At 42.5% G+C, this 13,200-nt stretch overlaps 1 protein-coding gene across 3 annotated transcripts; it reads right to left on the bottom strand.

Moving 5' to 3' along the window:
* Nucleotides 1-3,606: 3,606 nt before the first annotated feature.
* On the bottom strand, nucleotides 3,607-12,535 carry LOC124007797 (ER membrane protein complex subunit 4-like). Of its 3 annotated transcripts, none has more exons than XM_046318565.1 (6): nucleotides 12,293-12,535; nucleotides 11,470-11,584; nucleotides 11,098-11,212; nucleotides 9,173-9,326; nucleotides 4,085-4,245; nucleotides 3,607-3,953 (listed from the first exon to the last, which is right to left on the bottom strand). In XM_046318565.1, the coding sequence occupies exons 1-6, from the start codon at nucleotides 12,321-12,323 to the stop codon at nucleotides 3,918-3,920; spliced, it is 612 nt and encodes a 203-aa protein (XP_046174521.1). In that variant the 5' UTR covers nucleotides 12,324-12,535; the 3' UTR covers nucleotides 3,607-3,917. The 3 variants fall into 3 exon arrangements, with proteins under 3 accessions (XP_046174521.1, XP_046174522.1, XP_046174523.1); XM_046318566.1 differs by lacking the exon at nucleotides 12,293-12,535 and adding an exon at nucleotides 12,144-12,286; XM_046318567.1 differs by lacking the exon at nucleotides 12,293-12,535 and adding an exon at nucleotides 12,144-12,286 and having other exon boundaries at nucleotides 11,470-11,581.
* Between the last annotated feature and the right edge of the window lie 665 nt (nucleotides 12,536-13,200).

Raw genomic sequence — 13,200 nt, 5'->3', positions numbered from 1 at the left:
GTTTTTCAGCAGCAGGGACTGGGAGACTAGTCAGGATCGAGGGAAAGATGGAGAAAAGTACAGAGAGATCATTGATGATAACCTGCACCAGAGCGCTCAGGACCTCAGACTGGGGCAAAGGTTCACCTTCCAACAGGACAATGACCCTAAGCCCACAGCCAAGACAATGCAGGAGTGGCTCCGGGACAAGTCTCGGAATGTCCTTCAGTGTCCCAGCCAGAGCCCGGACTTGAAACAGATGAAACTTCTCTGGAGAGACCTGAAAATAGCTGTGCAGCAACAATCCCCATCCAACCTGACAGAGCTCGAGAGGATCTGCAGAGAATGAGAGAAACTTCCCAAATACAGGTTTGCCAAGCTTGCAGCGTCATACCCAAAAAGACTTGAGGCTGTAGTCGCTGCCAAAGGTGCTTCAACAAAGTACTGAGTAAATGGTTTGAATACTTATGGAAATGTATTTCCATTTGTTAATTATTTATTTTTTTAGCAAAAATGTCTAAACCTGTTTTCAATTTGTCACTATGGGGTTTGTTTGTAAATTGATGAGGGGGGGGGGATGATTTAATACATTTTAGAATAAGGCTGTAACGTAACAAAATGGGAAAAAGTCAAGGGGTCTGAATACTTTCCAAATGCACTGTACAGTACCACCTTGACATCTGTGATCTGCTTGCCTCAATAAATGAATGCTAGAATATTGGTCGCTAGGATTAGCTATTTGCATCTAGTCTCTTAATAATTGCATAACGGTGAAAGTTAGACACGTGTCCATTATAGTCATACTGAGAGGTGATGCAAAGCTCGCTACCTTGACTAGATCCTCCAGAGAAGTACAACGCCTGTTGCATTTATTCACATATTATTGGAGTCAGATTAATGAACGCAGTTAATCGTTATATTGAACATAATGGTTGGATGATTACCATTAACTATAAATGGTGACTCCTCAGTTAACAATAGGGATTTCCACACACCCTTACAGTGGTTGTGTCGCTTTGTTATTGTTTGAATAGCAGATTGCCCCTTTAAGTAAAAATACTTTAAAGTACTACTTCAGTAATGAAGTAATTTTTTAGGCTCTGTACTTTTAATTTTTGATAACTTTTACTCGACTACATTCCTAAAGAACATATGCACTCTTTACTCCCATACATTTTCTTTACTGGTGGCGCCACCTTGAGTTAGGAGGTCAGTAATGGTAGTAGCATTAGCCTCTTCCTCCAGTACCGGCATCTCACCACAGCTAGAATCCTAAGAGGGGGGTTAGTGACAGCATTATATTTTGTACAAAACCACTGCACCCCTATTAGTATCAATCAGATTCAACAATATCAATGGCTAAGTCTCAAATGACACCCCGTGTCATATATATATATATTATATATATATATATAATTATTTCTTCAACAGGTTAGCCAGTTGAGAACAAGTTCTCATTTACAACTGCGTCCTGGCCAAGATAAAGCACAGTAGTTATATAGTACACTAATTTAGTACTTATAAATAGTACACTACAATAGGTAGCATAGTGGTCAGAGCGTTGGGCCAGTAACCGAAAGGTTGCTGGATTGAATCTCCGAGCTGACAAGGTAAAAAAAATCTGTGGTTCTGCCCCTGAGCAAGGCAGTTAACCCACTGTTCCCCGGGTGCCGAAGACGTGGAAGTCGATTATGGCAGCCCCTCGCACCTCTCTGATTCAGAGGAGTTTGGTTAAATGCGGAAGGCACATTGTAGTACAACTAACTAGGTATCCCCCTTCCCCTGATTTCAAGGAGGTGGCCACTATATAAACGCATAGAGATAAATGGAGAAAGAAGCCAATATGGCAAAGATAGGAGACGTTCTCTCTATGGTGTCATTTAATCTGTTCCTTAGCGTTACAAGCCTAATTGCCTTACCTGGCCCTGCCAGGGACTGGTGGCGCCATCTAGAGTTAGGTCAGAAGTGGGTTCACCAGTTTCTTCTTCCAGTACAGGCATATCATCAACAGGTAGAAGAATCCTAGAACAGGTTTAGCAAGTAAATGTTAAACTTTCCCAAAATTTTTCTGGTTTTCCAGGAATTCTGGTTGGAAGATTCCCGGATTCAAGAAGGAATAAGCAAGAAACCTGGTCCTGTGGATTCTGTCTACTGTGCTCATCTGATGGCTTCTACACACACCATGAGAGAGAGAGAGAGAGAGAGAGAGAGAGAGAGAGAGAGAGAGAGAGAGAGAGACAGAGAGAGAGACAGAGAGAGAGACAGAGAGAGAGACAGAGAGAGAGACAGAGAGACAGAGAGACAGAGAGAGACAGAGAGACAGAGAGACAGAGAGACAGAGAGAGACAGAGAGAGACAGAGAGAGAGACAGAGAGACAGAGAGACAGAGAGACAGAGAGAGAGTGGTGGGGACTCCTAAGATTCAGTATTTTTGGAATGGAGGAAATGATTTACTGTAGTCTACTTTGAGAACAAACTCTCACATCTTCCACAGCAAAGAAAGAGCGAGCTAGTGAGGGAGGGAGATGGGAGGTTCACAGAGCTAGGCATGTCGGTAGTGCTAAATCTGTAACTCGGGAGGTGCCGGAACAAAAAGTGAGCACGAGAGGGTGGTTGGGGAGTTCTGAGGTACTGGAACACATATCATCGCATTTGTGTAGTGACAGAGCAGTACAGACATTTACAGAGGTTGCACACATTGGCCCTCCCCTTCCCACCATTCACTCACTCATTTACTAACAGCCTGATAGTAAGCAGCAGCAGGTCATATATAGTTCCAGTCAACAGTTTGGACACACCAACTCATTCAGGTTTTTATTTTATTTTGACTATTTTCTACATTGTAGAATAATAGTGAAGACATCAAAAATATGAAATAATACACATTTTGATTTGTTTAATATTCTTCAAAGTAGCCACCCATTGAAAAAACATGACATATTACATGACAGCAAATAGTGAGGAAAGTGGTACCTGCAGTCTAAATGAGTTTTCATTCATCTGCCATCTACACCGTGGATGGGCTACCATCGCCTATCTCTGACCACGTTTTGAAGCAGTATATTCTCTAGGAAATAACCACGTCATGTGGAGGCAGGGGAACAAATATAAATATGCGAGATTCATTTGTTTAACAGTGCAAATGCTGCTCAATGATTGGCTGGAATTTCACTTAGTAATCTCATTATTTTTCTTCTAACCTGTTTTGTTTGTAAAATGGTAAGCTTGACAATTGCAGGTGTAACAAGCATTAGAAAGCCATTGCTAATTTCCATCAATTTAAGACTTGCAATGTGTAACATGCATGAGCAGAAATAGTCATATGTAACCATTGTTGCAAATATCACCTGATGAAATGACATGCCTGGACAAAGTGGATGATTTGGAAGAAATGGCCTGATGGTACAATGCAAAACCTACCTTTCCACATTCTTCACCAACGTGGAGAAAACAAGTTTGAAAACAGAGGCGTGTCCAAGGTTTAAAGGAGAAATCTCCATTTCTGAAGAATGTTTTTACTCACTATTCTAGAACAGTGACATTCCCACACATTTGCCAGTGGAGTCATCATTCTGTCCTGTGCAAGTTTTTCTTCAGTTTTCTACAAAACACATTTGACACCTTAAATTTGTTTTTTGACCCTTTTATTTGACAAAAAGTTGAAATGAAAAACGTGTTATGGTGACATCTTAATTAAACCTAATGTGGATTTAGTAGGATGGTGGATGTCGTTTGCCCCCTAATATTATCAGTTGTAACGTTTGATCACCTGTGAAAATTGCAATAAAAACCCACAAATGAACAGAAACAAAGTGTAGGGATCAATACAAACCTTGAGGGGTTTGACAAAAACCTAAAAGCCAGAGACTTGGAAGAGATTTCATGTATTCATAATTAATAGTTGAGCATATTTCAGTGTGCACGCGCATCTGTCCTCTTCACAACACCATCCCTCCACCCATAATCTCCATTCTCTGCAGAGGACAGAAAATGAGTGAGTAAGATTTCCAATGTATTCATTACACATGACAAATAAACCTGAAAAACATATAAAACACAAAATATGTGCTAAAACTGGATTTAACAGCATAGCAAAAAATCTCACCACAGGCGGTTCTATGAAAGCGAGCCAATCAGAAGAGTGCGTTGGGAGAAGCCCCATTGATTGACACTTGTAGATAGCCAATGCCGAGCCAAGCAGGTTTCCTACAGAATAGACCAGCCCCTGAAGCCATTGCTGGTTAGAGTTCTCCAACAGCTTGAATGCTGAGAGAAAAGGCAACAGTGAGCAGTGGTAACATGCTGATACAATTTGATTTGACGTATTCTATGTCACATGCGCCAAGTACAACAGTGAAATGCTTACTTACAAACCCGTAACCAACAGCGCAGTTAAGAAAAATAACAGTTAAACTATTTACGAAAATAAACTGAAGTTTAAAAAAAAAAGAACTTTCAGTGATTGGTTTGTCAATGAAATAATAGCCACAGTTCCCTGTATATAGGAGGCCAAATCCCCAGAAGGGAAGTAAGTGGTAATAGTGGGATTAAGAAACATGTGACTCAGTTTTGTACGGTTGGATAGTCTTCCAACGCCACTAATCTCTCCCCCATTTCTAACAGCCAGCAAACACTTGACATATCTCCCAGAAGATTGGGACCGAGCGACACAATTATTATACTGTAACGAGGGTGTTCACAAAGGGGTGAGGTGTAGATCGGCCTTGGGATGAGCGATGTGTACCTAACCTGAGCACAGGAAAGTATTATCCATAGGTACCAACTGTAGCAGAACACAGGAGGTCATTGGAGATGTTGGTGGTTAGGGAACAGGGTATGAGTTGGGAGACCAGTAGGGAGTATCTGAAAGGTTCAGTCCTAGACTTATCAGTGAACCAAGAAGATAACAGGAGAGTAGGAGACAGATTCACGGGCAATAGCTATTCTCACGGCAGTCACTTTAGGGACAGTAACTGAAGGAGTTGTAGTAATGGTAAAGGATAATATAGGAACAGCAGAGGGAACACCCCCCTATCCACATCGATGGAACAGTAGTGGAGAACACGTAGCTAGTGTTAAGTTCCTCAGGCATACACATCACAGACAAACTGAATTGGTCCATCATCACTGACAGCGTCGATGAAGAAGGCGCAGCAGCGCCTGATTCACCTCAGGAGGCTGAAGAAATTTGATTACCAAAAGCACTCACAAACTTCTACAGATGCACATGGAAGAGAAAGCATCCTGGGGGCTGTATCACCGCCTGGTTGGGAACTGCTCCGCCCTCAGCCGTAAGGCTCTCAGAGGGTAGTGAGGACTGCACAACGCTTCACCGGGGGCAAACTTCATTTTCCAGGACACCTACAGCACCCGAAGTATTAAGGCCCGTTGTTACCCGGAAGGCAAGAGAGTCATCAAGGACATCAACCACCCGAACCACTGCCTGTTCACCCCGTTCATCAGAACTTGCGAGGTTTCAGTATGCATCAAAGCTGGGACCGAAGACTGAAAAACAGCTTCCATCTCAAGGCCATCAGACTGTTAAAAGCCACCACTAACATTGAGTGGCTGCTGGAACACACTGTCATTGACACTGACCCAACTCCAAACCATTTTAATAATGGGAATTATGAAAACTTATGACACTAAATATATCACTAGCCACTTTAAAAATGCTACCTTATATAATGTTACCCACCCTACATTATTCATCTCATATGCATATGTATATACTGTACTCTACATCATGCTGCATCCATGAGGACACATGTATCACTAGCCACTTTAACTATGCCACTTTGTTTACTTTGTCTACACACTCATCTCATATGGGACAGACAGCTGATACCATCTACTGTCTGCTCTGTACCATCACTCATTCCATATCCTTATGTAATAACACCTGCACACTGGATTGGTACATCCGAACATCATATCTGCAGGACAGGTACAGGATGGCAACAACAACTAGTTACACCAGTTTTGAACGCACAATCCCTCCATCAGTGCTTGTTGACTGTCACTGCATTAGGCTGAAGAGGCTGGACTGAGGGTTTGTAGGCCTGTTGTAAAACATCTGCTAACCATGTGTATGTGACAAATAACATTTGATTTGATTTGATTTAGTAACAGCATGGAACTGGACTACAGAGCAAATGAAGGGTATTGTGTAGAACACGTCAGGGGCAGTTTTAGTAGTAGCAGGGGTTACTTTAGTAGCATTGTTGGGATATCTTTTGACGGCATTGATGTTGAAACGTATATAAAGTGTTGAGTTACCTCAAGATGAAGTAAAGTTGATTAAGGCCACCGCATGTGTTTATCGGGTGGACATGGAAGAGGAAAGAGATGGGGAGTGAAGTGAAAATGACATGGCTTGGGAACACCTCTTGGAGCCTGTGGCCTGACAGGGGAAGACTGGGTGAAAGCACAAGGCTTCATATGGCCTTCATTTTAGTGGAATCCAGCAGAAAAGCTCATCCTGATATGACCCTCCAGCATGACAATGCCACCAAACTTGCCATACTGCTCCATTTTCAGGACCATGCTTGTCCAATGAACCATAAACAATTAATGAACATACACCTGTGGAACGGTCGTTAACACACCAACAGCTTACAAACGGTAGGCAATTAAGGTCACAGTTATGAAAACTTAGGACACTAAAAGAGGCCTTTCTACTGACTCTGAAAAACACCAAAAGAAAGATGCCTTGGGGAATCCCTGCTCATCTCACGTGAACATGCCTTAGGCATGCTGCAGTCATGAGGACTGCAGATGTGGCCAGGGCAATAAATTGCAATGTCCGCTGTGAGATGCCTAAGACAGCACTACAGGGAGATGGGACAGACAGCTGATCGTCCCCCAGTGGCAGACCACGTGTAACAGCACCTACACAGGATCGGTAATCCTTACATCACATCTGTGGGACAGGTACAGGATGGCAACAACAACTTGTTATGTTACACAAATATTTACACAATCCCTAATCAGTGCTGAAAATAAACGCATTTGACAGTGAGAGGCTGGACTCATTTTTGCTGAGTTTATATAAGTTTATGCATACTGTGAGAGGCCCTGAATTTTTGAACCTGTCTCAAGGCAGGTCCTCACCAACATCACCGGCAACAACGTTGCCTTTAAAACCCAATTGCTGGGCCAGACAGGACTGGCAAAAAGTGCTCTTCTCTGACGAGTCGCAGTTTTGTCTCACCAGGGGTGATGGTCGGTTTCGCATTTATCGTCGAAGGAATGAGCCTATACTCAGGCCTATACTCTGGAGCAGGATCGATTTGGAGTTGGAAGATTCGTCATGGTCTGGCGCGGTGTGTCACAGCATCACCGGACTGAGCTTGTTGTCATTGCAGGCAATCTCAACGCTGTGCGTTACAGGAAAGACATCCTCCTCCCTCATGTTGTACCCTTCCTGCAGGCTCATCCTGATATGACCCTCCAGCATGACAATGCCACCAGCCATACTGCTCATTCTGTACGTGATTTCCTGCAAGACAGGAATGTCAATCTGTGGCCATATCTGATTGTACCTGTTGGATCGGAAGGTGAGGGCTAGGGCCATTTTTAATACTGGGTTTACGCTACACGGAACGAACGGACAAACATCCCATTGACAAAAGTCACCTTGAGTTCACTGAACTCCTTTACCGGGGAACTTTTTAGGTGCCTTGGTGGAATAGTGGGATAACATCTCACAGCAAAAACCAAATCTGGTGCAGTCCATGAGGAGGAGATGCACTGCAGTACTTAATGCAGCTGGTGGCCACACCAGATATGATTGTTTTTTGATTTTGACTTTTCCCCCTCCCCGTTCCCTTTGTTCAGGGACAAATTATTTCAATTTCTCTTAGTCACATGTCTGTGGAACTTGTTCAGTTGTCTCAGTTGTTGAATCTTGTTATGTTCATACAAATATTTACACAATTAATTTTGCTGAAAATAAACGCATTTGACAGTGAGAGGACGTTTCATTTTTTGCTGAGTTTATATAAGTTTATGCATACCATATTATTAATACTCGTTATGTTTTGTGTTTCTTTTTGCTTTCAAGTCTCGTGCTGTCTCTCTCTTAGGAACCAGAAGGAGGACATGAAGAAAGTCAAAAGCTCCAGCTGAAATGTCATTATCAGTTGTCCAACGAAATATGAACATAAAAGTGTGCATAGTGTAGTTATATATCAGAGGCCACGAGTCTCAGAGGTGTAAACCTAATAAACAACTGTGTTGTTAATGTTTTATTTTTTGTTCATTTATAAGTAATTTCCAAGTGTATATAATGTTGAACAGTACGGTGTTATTATTCAAAAGGGGGGACTGATGGGTACTGACTTCTAAACTTGAAATATCCTTATTCATGTCACTAAGGGAGAGAGTAGAATGCAGAGAGTTTACATTCTAACAGAACATGTTATTGTTAGATATTAGGAACCCTATGGAGTGGAGAAGGGCTACAGAGAGTTTACATTCTAACAGAACATGTTATTGTTAGATATTAGGAACCCTATGGAGTGGAGAAGGGCTACAGAGAGTTTACATTCTAACAGAACATGTTATTGTTAGATATTAGGAACCCTATGGAGTGGAGAAGGGCTACACTCTGGCTTCAGTTGTTGCGTTATTATTTGAAATACTTGCTACACCAGAAGTTAATGGTTATACATAGGAGGAATGTATATGGTGGGGTCAATTAAGGGTGGATATGAGACATGGGCTTGGAGAGTTACTAAGTGAGGGAAATGGCAATCAAATGGTTGAGGTCACTGGTAAGGGTGGAGAGATGTGGTTTGGTGAGGAATGGGGGCCGAGGTCAAGTCAGGTCAGATTAAGGGAGAAGGAACAGTTTATTACACACATCACTTAACTTCCTGTCTAGCAACAAAGATGTAATGTTTAGAGAGAAGGAGGAGACATCACCTAAAGAGGAGAATAAATTATTGTGCTGGTGGGAACATATCTTTGTTGTTTCAGCTGTCTGACCCATTGGGTGAATAAACTTGGTTTGAGCTTTTCCTAGTTGTCAGTTAGGTTCTGACAAGCAGAGTGAAAAACTAACAACGGGTAAGGGCTGTATCCAGGCACTCCGCATTGCGTTGTGCTTAAGAACAGCCCTTAGTCGTGGTATATTGGCAATATACCACAAACCCACACAAGGTGCCTTATTGGTTAAATAAACACTCACTGGCAGACATGGACATGAGAGCCTGGATGGGCCTCCAGGCCATCATACAGACCATCATGATGGGGAAGATGGATATGGTGTTACCAGACATGTACATAATGAATAGATTCATAGGAATCTGCTTCAGAGGCCCCAGAGCTACGTCCCAGCAACGCTGTTATGGGGGGCGAGAGAAAGCAAGTTAATAACAATCTACAGGTAACTGCCAAAATAAAGCAAGCACCAAGGTAAAGTGTCTTAAAAGGGTGTTGGGTCGCCAGAACAGCTTCAATGCACCTTGGCATAGATTTAACAAGTGTCTGGAACTCTATTGGAACTCTATATGTGACACCATTCTTCCATGAGAAACTCCATCAAAGTCTTTTGTTGAATAAAACAAATAAAAAACAATTGCGGAAAAGGGGGGATATTGTGCCGCTCAAGAATCTCCCGTAAGTGTTCAATTGGGTTGAGTTCTGGAGACTGAGATAAACACCCTTTAAACCCCCTATGCTCCTTTGAGACCCCTCTTTCAAAGTCACTGAGATCTCTTCTTCTAGCCATGGTAGCTTAAACAATGGGCAACAGGGCATTTTTATACACAACCTTAACCAGGATGAGATGTTGGTTGCGTGATTAACTCAGGAACCACACCTGTGTGGAAGCACCTGCTTTCAATATTACACTGCTCAAAAAAACAAAGGGAACACTTAAACAACACAATGTAACTGCCAGAGCCCTGCAAAATTACCTCCAGCAGGCCACACATGTGCATGTGTCTGCTCAAACGGTCAGAAACAGACTCCATGAGGGTGGTATGAGGGCCCGACATCCACAGGTGGGGGTTGTGCTTACAGCCCAACACCGTGCAGGACGTTTGGCATTTGCCAGAGAACACCAAGATTGGCAAATTTGCCACTGGCGCCCTGTGCTCTTCACAGATGAAAGCAGGTTCACAATGAGCACATGTGACAGACGTGACATTCTGGAGACGCCGTGGAGAACGTTCTGCTGCCTGCAACATCCTCCAGCATGACCGATTTAGCGATGGGTCAGTCATGGTGTGGGGTGGCATTTCTTTGGGGGGCCGCACAGCCCTCCATGTGCTCGCCAGAGGTAGCCTGGCTGCCATTAGGTACCGAGATAGATGCTAGACCTCATGTGGCTGGAGTGTGTCAGCAGTTCCTGCAAGAGGAAGGCATTGATGCTATGGACTGGCCCACCCGTTCCCCAGACCTAAATCCAATTGAGCACATCTGGGACATCATGTCTCGCTCCATCCACCAACGCCACGTTGCACCACAGACTGTCCAGGAGTTGGCGGATGCTTAAGTCCAGGTCTGGGAGGAGATCCCTCAGGAGACCATCCGCCACCTCATTAGGAGCATGCCCAGGCATTGTAGGGAGGTCATACAGGCACATGGAGGCCACGCACACTACTGAGCCTAATTTAGACTTGTTTTAAGGACATTACATCAAAGTTGGATCAGCCTGTAGTGTGGTTTTCCACTTTAATTTTGAGTGTGACTCCAAATCCAGACCTCCATGGGTTGATAAATTTGATTTCCATTGATGATTTGTGTGATAGTTGAATGTGCTGACAACAATGTAAAGAAAACAGTATTTAATAAGAATATTTCATTCATTCAGATCTAGGATGTGTTATTTTAGTGTTCCCTTTTTTTTGTGTTGAGCAGTGTACTTTGTATCCCTCATTTAATGAAATGTTTCCTTTAGTTTGGCAGTTACCTGTATATTCAAGGCATTTTCTTCTTTTAAGTACAATGTGCACAGGGAGATTTGTTAATGCTTCCTGATCATATGTAGCCCGAGGGCCAGTCTGATTGTGTTACCATGCAAACTTCCTGTCACTAATTGACAATGACAGCAACGGATTTGGCAAAAGCACAAACAGATAATTTAAATTCCTCCTCTACACTACCTACCTTCTCCACCAGGTTTTTGTCTGATTCCTGGATGCTGGTGTCTGGGACTGGTTTGTCTGAATAGCCAATTGGATACATCACAACTCCCTGGTTACTCTGTCTGTCACCACGACCCCTGGAAGAGACATAGGTCAGTTCAGTTCACTTTATTCAGAGGGCTGTAGATGGTGAAAAGATATACAGGTTATTCATAGTTCTAACAAGGTAGCTAGTTCTTCAAGCAAGTCATGCCTGTGTATCTGAATTCATGATCAAATGTGGGCTCTGGGCACAATAATCCACCATTTGTCAGTTAAAATCAACATGGCTGATAGAGTTCCAATCCAAAAATCAACCACTAAATCCTACACACCTGTGGGTTTCTCTTCTTACCTGGCATTGCCCAATGTCAGCTCCAAAGCCCATTTCATCCTCCTAGCTCCTCCTCTTGTAGACAACGCCCCTCCCCCCTGTCCCCCTGGAGTCGCCATGGCAACGTAAAACTCTGCTAAACAACCACACAAAGTAGCACCACAAACCCAAAGAGAAAACACAACATTATTACATGACAGGAACTGAAGTACATATTAACAATGACCAAAACAAACACAGATCTTCGTTTTTGCAGAACTTCATAGATCTTGCTTGTGTCAGAGACTATTACAAAAAAATATATATATTTTCTACTAGAGGAAAGGGAAAAGGCCTTGGTTTGACTTGACATAGGGCAAACAAGACTATTACAGGGGTGAAACGTATTAGTTTCGTTTTAAATTTGATCGAAAGATCGCTAGATCTGGCTACAATCAAATCAAAGTGTATTTGTCACATGCCAGATTACAGCAGGTGTAAACCATACGTTTATCGACGTCAATTACATTTAAAGGCGCTATCAAGACATGTCCCTAATGTAAACTGGGACTTTTGCTAATAGACTACAAATGTACTGAAGCAGCTGTCTAGCTTGATAGCATGCAATCTTAGTTAGCTACCGTTACTAGCTAGTTTCAGACATCTACTATAGTAAACATTAGAGGTTAAATATTTAAAATGCCAACATTCCTTACCTTTCAGACACGTTCCAACTACTGTTTAATATATTACTATTGTGCAGAATTAGCAGGCAAATAATGGATAATCATCAAATTACAAGTAGTGAACACAACTTGAATGGACGATATATGATGGTTGAAAAAAAGTTTAAAAAATAACATACGATGGTCGGTCTCATAATGATGACGTTTCATGATCGATGTCGCTGTTCTCTGCCTTCTTGTGGGCAAACATAGTAGTTGAAAAATAAAACTTCCCCTTCAATGGGGTTTAAAGGCGGTTGGCATCCGATGTTAATGGCGCATTACCGCCACCAGCTAGTCGGGGTGTTGAATGAGGAAATAAAAACATAACGGAAAAGGGGGTTAACGACATCATATAAAGTTAGACACGTCAACTAACAAAACCCATCCCACGTCTTCAAGTCCACTCCAAAATACATCCCTAGCAGGCTCAGTGGCCTGTGATGACGCTACATCACCCACAGGGTTTCTGGCAAGGCCTCGGCTGTGAAATTATGAAAAACCAAAAAACCTTCAGCTGCATTCACAAATGATTCCATTTTTCTTTGACATCCTCTCTGCTTGTGCTGTACAGTTTATGACCATTGCAATTAATAATACAAAGTCCACCTTTAACATGTTGCATTTCACTATCCCTCGTTTGATAAGAAACCGTCACAGGTCGTGGTGGCTCTACTAAAATAAAACGTGATGATAATAATAATCATTATTATTTGGAGGGGTGCATATATATGTCCTGTTACACCAATAAGTGTGTAATGGAAATATTTTTCTTGTATATCCCAACTCTCCCTGAGACACCTGCAGGGAGTGGAGTCACGGCCAGGGTAAACATTGTCCAGCAACCCTGGAGCAATTGAGGTTAAGTGCCTTGCTCAAGGGCATAGCAACAGATTTTTTACCTCGTTGGCTCCCTTATTTGAACCAGAGGCTTATCGGCTATTGGCCCAACACTCTAATCTCGGGACTACCTGGCGCCGATAAGCATTTATGGCCATTTTTCATACACCAGAATCATATTTTGACAATAACATGTTTCAAACAACAT

The sequence above is a fragment of the Oncorhynchus gorbuscha genome, linkage group LG21 (genome assembly GCF_021184085.1).
Source record: "Oncorhynchus gorbuscha isolate QuinsamMale2020 ecotype Even-year linkage group LG21, OgorEven_v1.0, whole genome shotgun sequence".
Lineage (NCBI taxonomy): Eukaryota > Metazoa > Chordata > Actinopteri > Salmoniformes > Salmonidae > Oncorhynchus > Oncorhynchus gorbuscha.
Note: the sequence above shows the minus strand (reverse complement) of the source record. Positions and strands in the feature narration are given on the sequence as shown.

What these genes read in the sequence shown, in the direction of transcription:
- LOC124007797 (XM_046318565.1), bottom strand. Translation starts at nt 12,323, where the DNA reads ATGAAACGTCATCATTATGAGACCGACCATC. An exon ending in TCATTATGAGACCGACCATC is followed by an intron (nt 11,585 to 12,292) that starts GTATGTTATTTT and finishes GTGGTTGTTTAG; the next exon opens with CAGAGTTTTACGTTGCCATG. An exon ending in TCTCATGTCCATGTCTGCCA is followed by an intron (nt 4,246 to 9,172) that starts GTGAGTGTTTAT and finishes CTTTTCTCTCAG; the next exon opens with CATTCAAGCTGTTGGAGAAC.